Source organism: Lacerta agilis, chromosome 1 (genome assembly GCF_009819535.1).
Source record: "Lacerta agilis isolate rLacAgi1 chromosome 1, rLacAgi1.pri, whole genome shotgun sequence".
NCBI classification, from domain to species: domain Eukaryota; kingdom Metazoa; phylum Chordata; class Lepidosauria; order Squamata; family Lacertidae; genus Lacerta; species Lacerta agilis.
In genome coordinates, this window is record NC_046312.1 from 19,930,709 (window position 1) to 19,950,697 (window position 19,989).

At 44.5% G+C, this 19,989-nt stretch overlaps 1 protein-coding gene across 1 annotated transcript; it reads left to right on the plus strand.

Annotated features, from left to right (window-relative positions):
• The first annotated feature begins 227 nt into the window (after positions 1-227).
• Positions 228-7,233, plus strand: LOC117041572 (alpha-1-antitrypsin-like). Its single transcript, XM_033140511.1, has 5 exons — positions 228-367; positions 1,522-2,227; positions 3,148-3,418; positions 5,270-5,417; positions 6,867-7,233. The coding sequence occupies exons 2-5, from the start codon at positions 1,558-1,560 to the stop codon at positions 7,068-7,070; spliced, it is 1,293 nt and encodes a 430-aa protein (XP_032996402.1). The 5' UTR covers positions 228-367; positions 1,522-1,557; the 3' UTR covers positions 7,071-7,233.
• The last annotated feature ends 12,756 nt before the right edge of the window (positions 7,234-19,989 follow it).

Sequence of the window (19,989 nt, forward strand, 5' to 3'; positions counted from 1 at the left end):
GGAGAGAGTTTGTGGGCCCAGATAGAGAGGCCTGAGGATCCCCACACCCTGACCTGAAACTTAAGAGATGAGGAAATGTAGCTATTTCCATCTGTGAAAACTTGGGAGAGTCTGAGAGGAGACCCGGGCCACATGATGGCTTGGTGCCATCAGGTTTGTAGGCCATTCAAAGGACCCCTTATCTTGTCTGCTTGTGCAAAGTCTAGAGACCACTTGAAAATCCATTGCTTCACATTCTGCTCTCTGTACCCTTTGATAATCCATGTTTGTTCTGCTTAATGGTTAATGCTGAAGACTAAGTATTATATAAGTCAGATGCATAACTAAGCAAGGAGTCAAATAGCCCCTAGAGTCAGTTGGAGATTCTGTAAGTATGATATACATTTTTTCTTTTTCTCTTTATGTTTTATTGAATTCTATGCATGGGAACAGGACAGTTCCACTTTCCCTCTTCCCCCACCTTCCTATTGCTTCTCACTGACTTTGGTTTATCACAAAATCAGGGACGCAGTAGACGACAGTCAGAATCACCAATTATCTCAAGCACACACATAACAAAACATTAACCAACAACAACATTTTTTTGTTGATTGGACTGGATACTTTTTTATTCTGCTGAGATCACCATTTGGGATGCAATATCTCAGAATGCATGTTTTCATGGGAATTTGTCCCAACCTGAGTAGGGCACATTTAACCCTAAACAGGAAGATCCAAAGTTCTGCAGAATGTGGCACAGTGCAACCAGAGAGAGCCCAGTCCCAACACTGGACCTTAACCAGTATGTGGCCAGGGCACAAGCTGTATTTTCCTTGTGTTGTACAAAAAGACTGGGCACAATGCAGACTAGCTCTTTTTTAATAAAAGAAAAAGAAAAAGAAAAAACCTTGCATCCAGCTTCTAAAAATGTGACATGCTTATTCAACTGTACTATTCACAAGACAGGTGAAATATATTTGCTGGGTAGGTAAAAATGGGACAGAGATGATATTTCTCAAGTCCCACTAAAGTATTGATATTGATATCTTCTGATGGATCCTCCCAGTACACAGAAATGTTTTGTTTTTTTAACCCACTAGAGTTCTGTGAAAAAGAAAAGTCAGCCCCTTTGCACAAGTCTCCAAAAGAAAATCAAATGGTTTTTACTTGCAGGAAGATGATTTGATAATGCTGCAAACATATATTTTAAATGAAAACATTAAATGAATTATGATCATTCTAGAATTCAAGTTAGGAAACAGAAACATAAAGATGTTTTATATTCAGAATGACTTAATAGTTTTTCTTTTAAAAAATGGAAACAATATTATCAAAATGTCATTGTCCTACACAAATCAGCATAGCTAACTTTTGAAATGTCTTATTCTATCCACATACTCCATGGATGAAATATGTTGTGTGAATTACTAGCACAACCCACTATTTCATGTCCAGTGGGATGAATTCTTGAACACAGCCCTGTCCTTTAAACTGAGTTGAACAGAATAATTTGATTAAAAATGGCTCTTTTACTGTTTGTAGGATATTTTCATTGTCGAAGAATACTTACCAATCCAAATGAAGGCCTTAATCTCCCTCTCCTTACTACTGAGTGTTCTCCAAGTTCACTGTCACCACGTCCCAGGACATCCTAAGGACTCTGGGGGTCATAGAGATAAAATGATATTTGAACTCCCACATCCTCCTGTGCAAGAAGAACAGGGTCAGAACTTGACATACGCTCATGAGATTGCTCCCAGTAATACCAACTTTGCATTTAGATTCCACAAACACATAGCTTTAGGTCAAGCTGCCAAAAACATTTTCTTCTCTCCAGTCAGCATCTCCAGCGCTTTTGCAGCACTGTCGCTGGGTGCCAAGTCTGAAACCCAGAGCCAAATTTACAAAGGACTTGCTTTTAACCTTTCAGAGACTGAAGAGCACAAAATACACAAAGGATTCCACCAGCTCATCAGTGTCCTGAATGAGCCAAACAACAAGGCCCTGATTAGCACAGGGAATGCCTTATTCATAGATGAGCCACTGAAAATACTTCCGAAATTCCTGGAAGATGTCAAAACCTTGTATGGAGCTGAAGCCTTTTCATCCAACTTCCAGAATTCATCTGCAGCTAAAACCCAAATAAATGATTATGTCTTAGCCAAAACTCATGGGAAAATACCCAATGCTGTTGGTGAGCTTAATCGAGGGACAGTGATGGTTTTACTGAACTACATCTTCTTCAAAGGTAAGTTTAAAGAAAGATAAATAAATTGGGGGTTTGTAAAATAATAATAATAATAATAATAATAATAATAATAATAATAATAATAATAATACATCTCCGGGCATCTTCTAATCTGCTTTGCTCTGCCACTGGCTTTTGTAATTGCAATATTGGAATAAAATAAAAATTAAAAATCATCTTCAGGCATCTTCAGAATAAAAGGGGTTTTGTAGATGCAAATTAACAGCCATACAGGCACACAGGCAGGTGTAATAAATGAAAGTCATAGCATGGATGAAAGTCATAGCATGGAATCATAGGGGGGGTTAATTAAAGAAATGGGGGTAGAGAAACTTTCCCATTCTTTTATGTTGGTTTACGTTTTGGGTCTTTCAACTTGTTCAACATCACAGAGAGTCAACATGGAAGCAGGGATACTTTTAATGGGCAATAAGATGTGATATGTGCTTATCTTTGCTTTGCTAGTGTAGGGGTAGGAAACTTCTTCTCCACAGGCTAGATGCATCCCTCCAGACTTCTCTATCCATTCCTTGGGACTCTTCCCAGACCACACTCCCTTCCTCGGGGTCATGTCTCCCACTGGCCCTGCTCTGTATTTTCTTCAACACAGAGAATTGTATCCCCCAGGCTGCATTCCTCAGCCTTCCTGTTCCACATCCTCCATGCATTTGCATGGCAGGAATGTGTCCTTGAGGTGTAGCAATACCTCCTGATTCCCTGGGTCAAGAATAGAGAGGTCAGTGGGGAAGTCTTTCTCTGACCATTTTTACCACTGACCCCAACTCACCATTGGAAGGTTTCTCAGGAGAAAATGAAGCCCTTAGGCTTAAGAAGATTGTCCTCCATTGCCCTGGTGAATTTCACGATCCATTTACTCGGTTCTTGGAACATTTCTTTTCTTTTCTTTTCTCCCTTCAAAGCCCATTGGAAATTTCGTTTCAACACTGACTTTACAAAGGAAGAAGATTTTTTTGTAGATGCAGATACAACTGTGAAAGTCAACCTAATGTATCGAAATGGCTACTACAACTTTCTCCATGATGAAGAGCTGTCTTGCTCAGTGGTGGAAATTCCATACAAAGGAGATGTCACTGCATTGTTCATTCTGCCAGATGAAGGGAAAATGAAGCAGGTGGAGGATGGCTTGAGCATGGAATTTCTGGATAGATGTAAAAGATCCTTCATATATGAGTAGGTCTTCTATGTGCTGTTTTTAAAATGCTGCTGCTGTTGAGCCGGTATTCAATGGCATTTCTCCTTTGGCCATTTTGGGGAGAGAGGGCAGAACAAAACTACCACACACACACACCAAGAAAGAGAGCGGCGGAGAAGATGGGAGTAGACATTATGAGACATTTCATGAGGATGGAAGTGTGGAGATCTGTGCCCTTGCTCTTACTATCTTTTACAACAGGGATGGAGACCCTATAGCCCTCAACTCCCATCAGCCCCAGCCAGCACAGCCCAATGGTCAGGGAGGATGGGAAGTTGTAGTCCAAAACATATGGTCAACCAGAGGATCCCCACCCCTGTTTTACAAGCAGGCCATGAGAAAGAAACACCCTCACTTTCTCAAGGGATGAGGAATTTTGGGGAATGGGGGTGCAGTTTGGCACAGCGCTACCTTTATTAAAGCTAATGCCTTTATGTTGTTGTTTAGTCGTTTAGTCATGTCCAACTCTTCGTGATCCCATGGACCACAGCACGCCAAGCACTCCTGTCTTCCACTGCCTCCCGCAGTTTGGTCAGACTCTTGCTGGTAGCTTCGAGAACACTGTCCAACCATCTCATCCTCTGTCGTCCCCTTCTTTCCCAACATCAGGGTCTTTTCCAAGGAGTCTTCTCTTCTCATGAGGTGGCCAAAGTATTGGATAAAATGCCTTTATAGTATAGGACAAGAGTCATCAGTTTTGAAACCTAATTGGATACATAGGAAGCTGCTTAACCCAAGTCAGACCATTGATCCATCTAGTACAGTGGTGCCTCGCAAGACGAAATTAATTCGTTCTGCAAGACTCTTCGTCTTGCGGAAATTTCATCTTGCGAGGCACCTTTTCCCATAGGAACGCATTAAAATTTAATTAATGCGTTCCTATGGGGAAAAAGTCCGGGGGCCCCTCCCGACCGGCACCGGAGCCACGCCATGCCGCGTTTTAAGACTGCAGTCTTAAAACGCAGCGCCGCAGCTCCAGGAGGGAGAGAGGGGGCCGTGGGATCATGCCCAACATCAGGCACGATCCCACGGCCCCCTCCCGACCGGCAACGGAGCTCCGCGGTGCCACGTTTTAAGACTGCAGCGATCGTTATATGTGAGCTTTCACGTGATATAAAAGACACCTTTGGAACTATAGGAATTAAAGGAGAGAGATGCAAGGGATTCTAGAGTCCCATCTACAAATGTCTGCAGTTGTTTGGGCTCAACCTCCTTGATCATCTTCTCCAGAAGTTGCAGTAAGCCACCAATATATACAGTAAACATACACACACAACCAATTTGTTTAATTTTAATATACTTAATATAAATGTATTGTTTTGGAACAAATTAAGTTTGATGTGTGCTTTTGGGTGAAATATTAGGGGTGTGGCTCCCAGAGATCCATTGCATGAGGAATTTGGCTCTTCAGCTATAGAAATTTGACATTCCTGAGTCAGCAGGCTCCAAGTGAAAATCCATTGTATGGAAGTCAGTTCCTCATAACCACCATTTCTCCTCCAGTTATGGTCCTCCTTGATGCTAAAGTGCAGCCTCCCCCAACCTGGTGCCTTCCATATTGGACTGCCCATTATGAGCTAACTGAAGTTGGTGGCAATTTTAGTCTCAAACATCTGGATGGCACTAGGTTAGGAAAGGCCCCTATTGAAGACAAATAACAGAAGCAGAAGGTGAGCAAAGAACGCCCCCCCTGCTATTGATACACCTGTATACAAATCCACTACTTGTCCCTGTTTAATTGTTTAATTTACACTTCAGGAAGTAATCTAAACAAAATTATTTACGCTCATAATGTAATGTTTGGATTTTGCTGTCCATGTGTTAATCAGAGAAATGCACCTGTACCTTCCAAAAATTTCCATTTCTGGATCCTATGATGTCCAAGACATATTGCAGAGAATGGGTGTGACTGATGTCTTTAGTGACGCTGCTGATCTGTCTGGAATTACCAGAGAACCCAGTCTGAAAGTTTCCAAAGTAAGTATGTGAGGGGGTCTGCTCCTGAATATTGTTGTCTTATACCTTTAATCAAGCACTTTAGAAAAGCATTTCATGAGAGATGATCTGGTTGTGGGCATTATTATTGCTACTATTATTATCTGTGCCCTTTCACTCGGCATGTGCATTAGGATGAACGCCAAGGTGGAGGTCACTTGTCAAATTCATATACCCAAGGTGTTCGGAGCAAAGGGGGATGATTGTTTCCAATCTTTGTCTCCACCGCCTCAGGCAATGCATGTAAACATTCCCAGGAATAAGGAGAGCTTTCATCCCTCCTGCATTAGGTAGCTTCCATGCCGAGTCTATATTTTGTTTTGGTTAATGTGGATTCCTTATTCTGCAGGTCCTCAGAATCATTGTATTTTTTTAAAAAATAAATAAATATAACCTTTCTCCCATACGTTTGTGTCCTGAGTTGTCTTGTGGGTGTGATGGCAATGCATTTTTCTTAAATTATGTTGCCAAGACATTTGGAATACTATATACAATTCAAATCACCACACCTTAAACAGAACATGTAGTCTAGGAAATAGTTCACAAAAGGCCAACTGAAACAATTATATGATAAATTATAAAATTGTAGAACTGTAAAGTTGTAGAATTGTAGAGCTGGAAAAAAAAAAGAATTGTAGAGCTGGAAGGGATCCGTCAGGATCATCTAGTCCAACCAACTGCAATGCTGCTGTCGCATGCGGGAATCGAACCTGCAAGCTTGGCATTATCAACTCCAGGCTCTAACCAACTGAGCTATAGGAGAGGTTACAATGTAGAAGTAGGGATAATGAAAGTAAATAAATAAGAGGTGACATGATACCTGAAGAAGCGTCTCCACCCCCATCGTTCTGCCTGGACACTGAGGTTCAGTGCCGAGGGCCTTCTGGCGGTTCCCTCGCTACGAGAAGCCAAGTTACAGGAAACCAGGCAGAGGGCCTTCTCGGTAGTGGCACCCGTCCTGTGGAACGCCCTCCCACCAGATGTCAAAGAGAAAACCAACTACCAGACTTTTAGGAGACATCTGAAAGCACCCCTGTTTAGGGAAGCTTTTAATGTTTAATAGATTATTGTATTTTAACGTTCTGTTGGAAGCCGCCCAGAGTGGCTGGGGAAACCCAGCCAGATGGGCGGGGTATAAATAAATTATTATTATTATTATTATTATTATTATTATTATTATTATTCAGAAAAGAGCATCTAAAAGGATTAAGGGGGTAGAAGAACTCTGTTTCTTTGCAGGGGCAGGGAGAATGGAGGCAAATAATTGGCATGGCAGAGGTGGAGAAGGTGGAAAGAGGGAAGCTCTTATCATTGATAATACTAGAACCCAGAGTCACCTGGAACTTTTGGATATTTACATGGAAGACATGTTAAGGTAGGCTTTCCTCCATTGCATATGAAGACAAGTAATGTGCCACTATTTCCCTGCAGGCCATTCACAAGGCTGTCGTGGACATTCATGAGGGTGGCACTGAAGCCGCCGGAGTCACAGTTATAGAGTTTTCACCACAGTTTGAAAGTGATGCTCCTAATCCTATCTTTAAAGTCAACAGACCCTACATGTTTCTAATTATGGAAAAGAAAACGCGCAGTGCCCTCTTCCTAGGGAAAATTGTGAACCCAAATGAAAAATGAGTTCGTGATCGGATCGAAATTTCCCTGATCATTAAAACATGGATTTCCTCACTTTGTACTAGCCTAACCCCAGTAGTGTTATCTGTTATCCCCAATTTGCTTTGAAATTAAATAAGGCAATGAGCACAAATCACTGCTGGAATAAAATTATTTGAAAATATTGTAATCTTGTGGTCTATATTTCTTACACCATTTGTTGCCTGCAGCATGTGTCTGGCTATGGAAAGAGATGTCTGTTTCAGTGGTTAATGCTGAATCCTGTAACAACTCCTGCTTCTAAAACAGGGGTGAGCAAACTTTTTCAGCAGGGGGCCGGTCCACTGTCCCTCAGACCTTGTGGGGGCCGGACTATATTTTGAAAAAAAAAAAATGAACGAATTCCTATGCCCCACAAATAAACCAGAGATGCATTTTAAATAAAAGCACACATTCTACTCATGTAAAAACACCAGGCAGGCCCCACAAATAACCCAGAGATACATTTTAAATAAAAGGACACATTCTACTCATGTAAAAACACGCTGATTCCCAGACCATCCGCGGGCCGGATTTAGAAGGCAATTGGGCTGCATCTGGCCCCCGGGCCTTAGTTTGAAAGCTCCATAGGACCAGGCATAATTCTCAGGGTCCCTATAATTTCTGTGGGATCAAGTAACGAGGGAATCAATCGGGGCCTGCTCAATATATTTTGCTGCCAGTTGCAAGGAGCAAGGTGGCACCAGTCATCCTTTTAGAAACGAAAGCCTGACAATTTGAATCTTCCTTCAAAACTGGCACCCACCATCACACCTCAGGGCTGCAGGCTAGTTTGGGCAGGTGCAAGCCAGGTCCTGTGGTAAACACAGCTCTGTCTTCCACCAGATAGGAAACACCAGAGAGAGAGTTGAAGGGGAGTAGCTGGTGAGGCTGCCATCACCACTGCCATTCAAGCATCCACCAATGGAGGCAGCTAACATGCTCTGCGTCATGGATGCAATTGTAGCCAACCCTGAATGTTGGGTTGGGGGAGCGAGAGAAAAAAGGAGTAAGCACATTGGCCTTACAAAATATTAGGTTTAGAATGGATCTGTTTGAAATGATTCAGCCAGAATCAAGGTTATTTTTTTATATATATTTTTTTGCAGAAACAGGAGCCTGGAACATTTTGGCGCTTGGGAATTACTTCAACTGGGGACAGGAAGAACGATTTGCCTGTCTCCATTGCCTTAACCTTTTAAACAGCTCTCTCCCTAAACAACAGCAAATCGATAGGGCATATTAAATAGTGGGTGGAAATAGCAGACGACACAGTGATTCTTCAAGCAGCTCTGTTTATTCTCAGGCTAGAACAGAACTGATCTGAAGGGCTCAGCAGCCTGCTTATATAGAAAGCTACAACCAACAGTAACAACTTTCTGTAGTTACCCATTCCCTGAACGTCACTTTCAATCCCTCATTTGCATGTGCGGACCTGAGTGAGAACTGCAGCAGCATGAACTATATACACACACCCCTAGTGGCCTAGGGTGAGAACTTCAATACATAACAGGGCAGACAATGGGTAACTCCAGCAAATGCTTGGGGTGGAGATAATGGTGATGTCTTCTTTATAGAAAACCACTTTTAGAAATGTTAAGGCAATGAAATGTTAATGGCTTTCCCCCATCCATGAAACAGATGGCCTTTTCCATTCCACAAACTTCAAACAATATGGCAAAATTGGAGTGGGCATTACAGCTAGCCCTTCATGGTGGTTAGGACTGGATTTTTGAAGCAAATGACTGTCAGAACTAATATCAGCACCAAAGCAAAATTCCGTGGCCTAAACTTTTGTCAGGCCTAATATTACACCTTCAAGAGCGGGGTAAGATAAGAGGCCTTTGTCTGGGTTCCCAACCATCAAAATCTTGTTGCTTGCTTCCTTGTTTCATCTGGCCTCATGAAGCCAGAGAAAACACACAGCCTAAAGAATGGAAACATATCGTACAAGTTTCATTGGACATGGCATTCTACATTTTGCAACTGTTTTGGGGGTGGGTGGAAAATACCATATTGTTACAAATGTTGGGTGCCACCCCCAAACTCTGCCAAGCTGTGGCAAGATTCCAGGGTTTTCCAGCAGCTCACCCAGAGTCTGTATTCCTAGGAGAATCAAGACACGGCAGAGACTGTCGTTCCTTTAGAAATAGGGTTCAACTACACATACATACAGAGGGAGTACAGATCTTACAGCATGGTCATCTCAAGAGGGGCTTGTTCCCCACAGTAGTGCAGCACTGAAGTCCAAGGCATCTCTCACAGCCTGCCTTCAACCAACCAGCCAGGGTCATTCTTGCCTTTTCTCAGCTTTCCCAAGCGTCCTGGAAAAGGGCCCAAACTCTTCCTGTGACCTCAGGGAAGGAACAAAGGAAAGTTCTCTTTCCCTGTCAATGGCCCTCAATGACCTTGTATTGCTTCTTAATGGCCCTAGCTTGGCCACGTCGCTTTGCATAGGCTAGGCCAGGAATTCCTCTGCAGTGTGTATTTGCCCTTCACATCCCAAATAATCAGCATCCTGCCATTTATTAATTTCTACTATTAGCTAAAAGACTCGATGGTCAGGGATGGTGGGAGTTACTCCAACATCTAGAGCAGTGATGGCGAACCTGTGGCACGCGTGCCACAGCTGGCACGCAGAGCTCTCTCTGCTGGCACGCCAGGGGCGGGGAAATGGCGCCGCCGCGCTGCTCTGCTCATGCGTCCTGCCAGCGCAGGCGCAGCAGCAGACAGCAGCAATTTCCCTCCTTGGCGCCTGTGGTGTTTGGCTGCTGCTGCGGAGGAGGATTCGACGCGAGGCGACGACGACGACGAGGTAACAGCAGCGGCGGGCTGGGCCAGGGGCGGTGGGTGAGGGGGAAGCCCTCCTTCTGAGCGCTGCGAGCGGGGGGGGGAGCCGCGCGGCCCCGCCGACGATGCCATCCCTAAGTAAAACGGCAGTGCTATGTATGTTCGGGTGGAAGGAAGGATGGAAGGAGGCAAATGTGGAGCTCTTTACTCAAACATGTGCACACAGGGTTGGTGCATTGGAGGAGTAGGCGGCCACCTCCGCTTCCATCCGAGCAGTGTTTGGGATGGCGCGAAGAAAAGTCTCGCTAAGACCCAAGCCGCCAAGGGGCGCGCGTCCCCGCGCAGGGGTAGGCGGAGCTGCGCCGGAGCTGAGCGGCGTTTGCTTCCCGCCTCGCACTGCCGGGTGGGCTTTTATTCCCAACTGCCTTCACAGTCTGGGAGGCGCCGTTGCTGTGGTGGCGGCTCTCGCATTTCTTTAGCTACCTCCTCCGACTGCCTGAGCGCTCTCCGGTAAGGAGGAAGTCAAACTTCTCAAAGAAAGGGCAGGAGCTGCATTTGGGAAGGTTTGGGATGCAACCGCTATGGTTCCTCCCTTTGCCCAGTTTTTGCAAAACAAAAACAAAACCCCCACACATAATAAATAAAAAACCCACTGGCCCTTTCCTGCGTTCCGTTTTCTGGGAACGGTCCGTCTCCTCCCTCTGCAAAGTTGTATGCAGATGCGGAGAGGAGGGCGGCGAATAACACCGGAGTTCATGCAGGGAGAACTAACTCTCAAAAGTCTTTCTCTCTTCTCTTCCCTTCCTCCCCCTCCCCCCCCCCCCGCTCTACTTCCTTAAAGGTAAATTACATGCATCAAGGCAGCTTCGCCTGTGTCACATTCCGCGGATTGATTGCTTATGTATTTACACACACCCGCACAGTCGTGGGCGAAATTTTATTCAGTGTACCCAAAATAAAATAACTCTTTGAACCTGCTGCCCATAACCTTCTATTGATCTGGCTATGAATAATAGGTTGAGAAAGATTCAAAGAACAAATGAAGGGTTGTACTGGTATGTATATTATTTCCTCAGAGCAACCCCAGTGAAATAAGTGAACTTAAGGCCATTTAATTGCAGTGTTGGCACTTTGAAATAAAAAAGTTGGTTTTCCGCTGCAGTTTGGGCACTCGGGCTCAAAAAGGTTCGCCATCACTGATCTAGAGGAACACAGATTCACCTTCCCTGACTCAAAGCTTTTTCTTCTGCCCTTATGTCATGGCCTCTTTGCACAAAATGCAAGAAGACTAAAAACAAATTGCATCACATTTTGGTTCTCTGCCTTCCTTGGAAAATCCTTGTTTGTTCTGTTTAGTGGTTAATTATGAAAACTGGGCATTTGGTGCATAGTAAATATGCACTAAGAACAGTGGTGTAGGAAGGGCGGGGCATAGGGGGCGGGCCGCCCCGTGTTCCAGGGGAGGGGGTGACACTCCCCGGCCCCTCCCGCCACTCCCCCACTGCCCGGCACCCCATCCATGCTTCTTTATGGATGGACAGGCAGCCCCACGAGCCGCCAGTCACTCGCCAGCTCGCCGCGGGAGCAGCAGCGCCGGGCCGGATGCAATACGCATGCCCGGAAATTCTGGGCATGTGCAGTGCATCCAATGCACACCGTGACGTCACGACGTGTGCGTCATGGCGCCCCGCCCCCAGGGGGTGCCTCCGCTCTGCCGCCCCAGGCAGCGAAGAGGCTTCCTCCGCCACTGACTAAGAAAAATAGGAGCAGAGACCTGCTGAATGCAAGAAGATTTTTCTGGATATGCTGTAAGCATGATGCACATGTCATATTGTTTATGCTCCATGCAACGTATCCAGTCTTAGTCCAGGCACTACTTTAGATTAATACACACTGGAAAACACTGACATGTTCTTGGCTATGCTTCTCCCATAGCCACAGCCTCGGATTAAATCCGAAATCAAGTACGGCACACTCCTTCTGGCTTCCCAGCCATCAGCGGGGCTCACCCATTTTCCATCTGTCTCAGAGCCACTCCCTTTGTTTCCTTAATAGCCTATTACCTCACCAGGAAGCTCCTTATAGATTTTAACACTTGTTGGATTCAGGAATTAGAAGGGTATTGATATACAGCCTACATGACCCCACCAAAAAAAAACTCATTACAAATGGTTAAGGATGAACACTTTAACCGAGAAGGAGATATATAAGCAGAATTTTTAATAGGTATCAAGATTGGTTTTTAAATGATGCACAAGTGACATACGAATAGGTGAAAGATGGTGTGCAAGTAAAGCCTCCCCCCCCACTCCAGTTTTTACAGATCTAAAACTTTTGTTGTCAATCAACAGAGACAGAAATGTAGCTTTAATTGTGAGAAAGCTGAATTTGAAAAATCTGTTTAAACAAATAGCGGGCGGCGGAGTTAAACTAAGATATAAGAGATCTTATCAAACTGTCTAAAAGAAAAGGGAAATGTTTATAAAGCAAAATAAAATGGAATAAAAACTTGAGAAGGATTAATCCAGAAGAGGTGCTATGCATTGGCAATTTGTTCGTTCATTTTTAATTTCCCCAATCCATCTGAAAATTTTGGGGCAATGTATCTGCTAAAAAAAAAATCTGTTGGGCAATACAATTTTATTATGTATAGATGTTCTTAAACTTTGTGGGTGTTATCTATAATGTGATAACTTTGTTTTCAAAGTCTTTGGGTGTTATTGGTATCTTCTTACTGTATAATTTTTTTAACTATTTTACGGAAACCACTTACGGATTAATTGATGAATTAAACCATGTATGGACTTTGGAAAATAAATAAATCTGAACTCTTATGGGGGGGGGGCATGACCACCTCTTGTGCAGAGTGTTGCCCGGGAGGATGAATATGCGAATGAGGAGCCTGGCAAGCTGGAACTGCGGGTGGAGGGACGTTATGAGACCTCGCAGAGAGACAGTGCCTTAAGAGAGATGCAAAAGCCGTTAAGGAAAGATCGCAGAAGGCTTGGGAGGAGCTGGCTGGGAGATTGACTAAGCAAATGGAGGGAGGGAGGTTGGGGCAAAACAGATGGAGGATCATTGGAGTTGTGCAAGGAAGGTGGGGGAAAGACAGAGAAGTGAGAGGAGAAGAGAGGAGAGGAGTTGCAGTGTAGTAACAGGAAACTGAGGAACATGTTAAGGAGACAGGCTGCCAAGGAGGCTAGAAAAGGCAGGGAAGTGGGAGATGATGATGCTGTCAGATTGCAGGGGGCTGTTCCTGCCTCTGTGGTGAACCAAAGGAACAGCAACACACAGTGAAGTCTTATTTTTATTCTGTGCTGGAGCAGTTCCTCATCCATTGATCACCGTCCCTGGTGAAGCATATCAGACTCCCTCACTATTAGCGTTCAGGAGGAATATAAAAACATTCTTGCTCCCTCTTGCTTACTCATCCTGGCAACCTTGGGATTATTAATTGTGAAGGTATGTGGCTTTTTAAAAGGGGGGTTCTTAATTGCTTTTAAATGTTTTGTTTTGAATTGTTTGGTTTTGGCTATGGTGTATGTTGTCCTGGATTTCTCTGAGAGGAAGGGCAGGATAGAAATTGTATTAGTGGCAGTATTAGTCTGGGACGAGCTGATTGCTTTTAGGGGGTTATTTAAATTGTTTTTAGAAGGCTCTTTTGGAAAAGAAATACGTTTGAATAATATTGAATAGGAGTACGACAAGGCTGTATATTGTCTCCCTGCTTATTTAACTTATATGCAGAATTCATCATGCGAAAGGCTGGACTGGATGAATCCCAAACCAGAATTAAGATTGCCGGAAAAAATATCAACAACCTCAGATATGCTGGTGATACTACCTTGATGGCAGAAAGTGAGGAGGAATTAAAGAACCTTTTAATGAGGGTGAAAGAGGAGAGCGCAAAATATGGTCTGAAGCTCAACATCAAAAAAACTAAGATCATGGCCACTGGTCCCATCACCTCCTGGCAAATAGAAGGGGAAGAAATGGAGGCAGTGAGAGATTTCACTTTCTTGGGTTCCATGATCACTGCAGATGGTGACAGTAGTCACGGAATTAGAAGACGCCTGCTTCTTGGGAGAAAAGCAATGACAAACCTAGACAGCAGTGAAGGATAGGCGTGCCTGGCGTGCTCTGGTCCATGGGGTCACGAAGAGTCAGACACGACTGAATGACTGAACAACAACAATATTGTTTCAATATTGGTGTGTTTGGCTGGGGCTGGTGGGAGCTGTGGTCCTACAACATCTTGAGGGCACCAGGTTGGCAAAGGTTGGTCTATGCCAACTGGCAGTGGCTCTCCAGAGTTTCTGACTGAGCATCTCTCCCAGCCCTACCTGGAGTTGCCACGGATTAAGCTTGGCAGCTTCTGCGTGCATAGCAGATGCTCTGCCACTGAACTACTGACCTACGCTGTAGGCTGGTGAGGAAGAGAGAATATGGGAAACTGCCCAATACTGGGCCCACTCACTGGCCCCATCACCATCAACACTAACTGGCAGAGCTCATTAAAAGTCTGCATTTGAATCGTGCACATTTTGGGTGTAGTTTCTGCATAAAAATGACAGAGGAATGCTGGGAGTTAGAAACATAGGAAGCTGCCTTATACCGAGCCAGACCATTGGTCCATCTCACTCGATGTTGTCTACACTGACCGGCAGCTGCTCTTCAGGTTTTCAGACAAGAGGTTTTCCCAGTCCTTTCTGGAGACCCCGGGGATTGAACCTGGGACCTGGCAAAGCAGATGCTCTATCACTGAACGACTTTCCCCATAAGTTGATTGAGTCTGTCCATCTTTCTCAGAGCTTTCCAAACTGTGTGTCACAACACGTTAGTGTGTCGGCTGCAGTGTGTAGGTGTGTCGCACGAACGTTCCCTGCACTCCTCCCGGGGCTGGAAAGGGATTAGTTTCACCTCTGGTTTGCTAGCAAAACTGAATTACTGTGTCACATAATGATACATGTCAGTGTGACCCTTGGAGGCTTGGCCAGCACTCATTGTGGCCTTCAGGTTGAAAAGGGTCGGGCAGCCCTGCAATAGAGTTTCCTATGAGAGAAGTGCATTGGCTTGAACTCCCTGTATGGCAGCCAGGATGGAGTCTTTTGGCATGCCACAGAAGGCTGCACACACAACATTGGTGCAATTTGGTAGCTTTATAGTATCTGGACTGTTGTTGTTGTTGTTCAGTCGTTCAGTTGTGTCCGACTCTTCGTGACCCCATGGACCAGAGCACGCCAGGCACGCCTATCCTTCACTGCCTCTCGCAGTTTGGCCAAACTCATGTTAGTAGCTTCGAGAACACTGTCCAACCATCTCATCCTCTGCCGTCCCCTTCTCCTTGTGCCCTCCATCTTTCCCAACATCAGGGTCTTTTCTAGGGAGTCTTCTCTTCTCATGAGGTGGCCAAAGTACTGGAGCCTCAACTTCAGGATCTGTCCTTCTAGTGAGCACTCAGGGCTGATTTCCTTAAGAATGGATAGGTTTGATCTTCTTGCAGTCCATGGGACTCTCAAGAGTCTCCTCCAGCACCATAATTCAAAAGCATCAATTCTTCGGCGATCAGCCTTCTTGATGGTCCAGCTCTCACTTCCGTACATTACTACTGGGAAAACCATAGCTTTAACTATCCGGACCTTTGTCGGCAAGGTGATGTCTTTGCTTTTTAAGATGCTGTCTCTGGACTAGGAATGGGCAAATCCGTCCATTTTGGCTCCTCTTCTCTGCAGTCTTAAATTATTTTCTGCACATTTGCACATCATTTGCGAAACGTGTTTTCTAAGAAAGAAATCCTGGTGAAAAGGCACCAGCCTTTTAGTGTAAATTTCTCCTGATATACACACTTCTGCCTGCAACTTTGCCAAATATATGCATTTTTTGAAAAGCAGACCCCCCCCTAATATAAAGCAGCTTTGCAAGTTAGTTTCTCTGGCGTGTGTATTTTTTATACACACTTTACCTTAACAAATGAATTGTTGTACCCATTGCTTGGTTGGAGAACCACGTTGCAAAATTTGGAGCACTGTCTTTCTGTTCACTTTTTTCTTTTGGGAAGGGCAGATTAAGTGGGTTTGCCTTTAAATGCACAGCCAACCAAATTTCTCCCCCATCCCTAGCTACTGAACATCTCATTTTAGTCTTCTGCTGTGGTTATGCTCTCGTGTGCCTGTTGAATGAAATTGGGAGGGCGTGCCTGTGTATGTATTCACATCCTGGCCTTTTTATATGCGAGTGAGGGAAAGTTATGCCCTAGAGAACTCATGAAGGGATTTCTAGAGCATAGCATTACCAGAACTAGCTGTGGGCCATGCACACCCGCATCATACACAAGTGTTCACAGAAGTATTACTTTGGGGGTTGTCAAGTTCATGCTTATATCAGAGAATCAGAAGTCTGTCTGAATGCAGGAAGCTTCTCTGTAATTGAAAAGGAAAAAAAGAGCAGGCATATTCCCCCCCCCCCATGAGTTTCTAAAATTTGTGAGCAAGTCGTCATGTGATAATGTCTCATTTTTAGGTGGATACACCTCATTGCTCATACACAAAGATAACAATAATTTAAACCTGCACATTATGTTTCTCGAAACTCTACATAAAGCACTAATGACCCAATTGCTCAAAGTAAGCAAAGGTGTATAATGCAGTCAACTATTAAGTCTACATCCCCCATGCACAAAAAACCCTTCAGAGTTGTTGTTGTTGTTGTTGTTGTTGTTGTTGTTGTTGTTGTTGTTGTTGTTGTTGTTGAAGAAACCTAATTACTTATACTTCAAGGGTACACACATACCCATACACAAAATAAATAAGAGCCTCTCACCTTTTGGGGGGGGGGGCTTGTGTGAAATGGGTAAAGTCTGCCATCTAGTGAGAGAATGTATACATTTGCAAGGAAGACCTGCTTACACTGAAATTCCTGGTATCTTAAAGCTGCTTCATCTATGCATCTTGGGATGATATGAAAAGGCCCTCCTGTTAGGTGAAGTGAAGTGGCCGCCTCAGACATGAAAGGATAGTGAATTATTAGTTAATTAACTGGTGGGATTTTCTGCCTCTGGTGCCAAAATAACTTTGCAATCCTTGAGTCAAGTCTTGGCATAGGCTATTTGTTGCCTTACCTCACTAAAATGTATTGGGCCAACCCTGAAGAAAGGGTCATAACAAAAGTACAAAAGTACAAAAGCAGAGCACTATCAAGAAAAGGTGGTCTTCAACATAACAATTGACTGCATGCAGACTCTGCCTGGAAGAACGCCATCAACTCCCAGGCATGTGATAAAGCATGATGTTGCATTTGTTGACAATGCACTGAAACTGGACTGTCAGTGTCAGTGTCAGTGCCTTGTGGCATGCATTATCTTGCTTTATGTTCTAAACCAGGTTGGGTAACCTTGAAGGCTCTGCATTATCCCGGTTAAAAGCTGCCAGGGATTCCTTGCCAGTAGCAGGCAGGGGTCACCTGCAGAAATGTAAGGAGCCAGGACAACACTCAATTGCATACCCTTAACCAGTGCTATTTTTCTAGAAAAAGAAGTGCCGGAACTTAACATGAACACCTCCCTTGTTCTCTTATAATAGCAATGGTGCCTACTTGAGAGGTGCCGGAACTAAATTCTGGTGAGTTCCGGCTGAAAAAAAGCCCTGCCCTTAACACAGAGAGACACACACAATCTCAATCTCTCTCTCTCTCTCTCTCTTTCTCTCTCACACACACACACAGAGAGAGAGGGGGGGGGCTATTTCCCATGGAAATAGGCATATGTTATTCAATTCTTGGTAACACCACTCAAGTTTTGCAATTCAGTTTTCTCCATAAACTTTTTTATTTATTTACATTTTGTAAACAAACATACAAAATCTCTGTCCTGGCTGCAAATCAGTAACCCCAGCAGAAGAGTGCAAATAACATTGATGCGCAGCTAAATAACAAGCCCTGCCAGAGAACTCTTCAAAGTCTCCAACTTCAAAATGCAATTGCATCTCCAAAAATGACATTCATGCAATGACAAAATGCATGGACACTTCTGACAGATTTCCAACAAGTGAAACTCTCTCTAGATATTTTTGCAGAGGAAGGAGCTGCAACTGGACCCTTGATACCAGTCCTTTTCTCTCTCAGCTTCTATTTGCTGAACAGCTGGTGGGTGGGAGGGGACCCAGTGGCCAGAGTAAACCAGACTGTGGGTTGCTTCTAGCCCACGGGCTTTGAATTCTGCACCCTTGTTCTAAATGTTTGTAAAGCAGTACCTTATGCATGCTTCCCATTTGGAGTTTTAAGCTCCATTTGGCTCCAGTACTTTGGCCACCTCATGAGAAGAGAAGACTCCCTAGAAAAGACCCTGATGTTGGGAAAGATGGAGGGCACAAGGAGAAGGGGACGACAGAGGATGAGATGGTTGGACAGTGTTCTCGAAGCTACTAACATGAGTTTGGCCAAACTGCGAGAGGCAGTGAAGGATAGGCGTGCCTGGCGTGCTCTGGTCCATGGGGTCACGAAGAGTCGGACACGACTGAACGACTGAACAACAACAATAGATCACATCCAACTGCAGGCACTGAAACAAGAGACAGGGTAGCAGGGCAGACCAAAGATTGCAACAGGGACTGCAGCAGCAAGCATGTGGCAGATGGAGAAGTACTGGGGCTAGCCAGGAAACTGCAGGCAACTGCCATATTGTAACCAGCTCCTTTGTACCTGCTACGGGCTACCTGTTGTGTAAGCTAAAATTATGACCCCAGTGCATGTTGGATATAGCCTCCTATCAATTCTGGTATTCTGTAACCAAGTCGCTGAATAAATATTTTGCAACTCAGTAAACGTGGGTGGGTGGGTGGGTAAATCAACTATGTTTCGTTGTTGTTTGCTCTGCTTTTCCTGGTTGCTAAATAACCCACTCCTTTCGTGTTAGGGATATCAGAGCTGAGGGTACCTTTCTCGTTCCCAACCTTAGAGTCATCTTTCTGATTTACGTAAGGCAGGGGTGTCCAAACTTTTTTCAAAGAGGGCAAGATTTGATGAAGTGAACATGTGTGAGGGTCAACCCAAGTTGTTGAGCTTTTTTGGGATTTCACCCCAGGAAATAAACTGCCACGGGGGCCGGATTAAACTGAACGGTGAGCCAGATTAGGCCCCCCGGGCCACACTTTGGACATGCCTGACTTAAGGACTCTTATAAATCCAGATGGCCCCAACTCATATTCAGCGAAATTTGATCTATTGGTATTGACTTGGGATTATTGTATAATTTTAGTGAGCAATATATTTATCGCAATATGCAAATTAGATTAAGGGCTTTTGAAAAACAAAACATGAGTCAGCTGTAGATAAAATCTGCTCCCCCAAGTTCTATGGTTTAAATACAGTGGTGCCCTGCTAGACGAATGCCTCGCTAGACGAAAAACTCGCTAGACGAAGGCATTCGTCTAGCGGAAGGCTGTCCCGCAAGACGAATTCGTCAATGGGGCTGCCTTGCAAGACGGGGAAAAAAAATTCTTCTAGCGAAAACCGCAATTTGCATTGGTGCTTCGCTAGACGAAAAAATCGCTAGACGGAAATACTTGCAGAACGAATTATTTTCGTCTACCGAGGCACCACTGTACAACCGATAATAGGATCGTTTATATCTTAAAGTTAATAATTGCAGACCAACGCAGGGCATTTATGTTAACCCAACTGAACATTTTCCCCTCAGCTTTTGTTAAGGGCAGATACTTAAACATCCCTAGAAACATTGCGGGTGTTATTTAAATGTGACAGACACTGTAGAACAAATTCTTTTCTACTGTCCACTATACAACCAGCTACATAAATGCGTGTTATCACCCTTTTTGGATAGTTTAACTGCGCGCGCCCTGCAGCCGGGGGCAGAGCGAGCCACCGATGGCGGACATTTGGCACACCTCTGGCCCGTAACTGTCAAATGGCACCCCCTCAGCGAAGTCACCCGAGGTCGTCCACCACCACTGCACCCCCTTCCTTTGCCCCTGTATGCAGTCAAGGTCAGCAAATTGATTTCTCCTTGCCTGAACAGCAAAGACTGTTATGTCGCAATGTTTGGACAGTGTTTAAAACGAATACCTTCCAACAGTCCCAGTTAAGGATTAATAAAGCACTT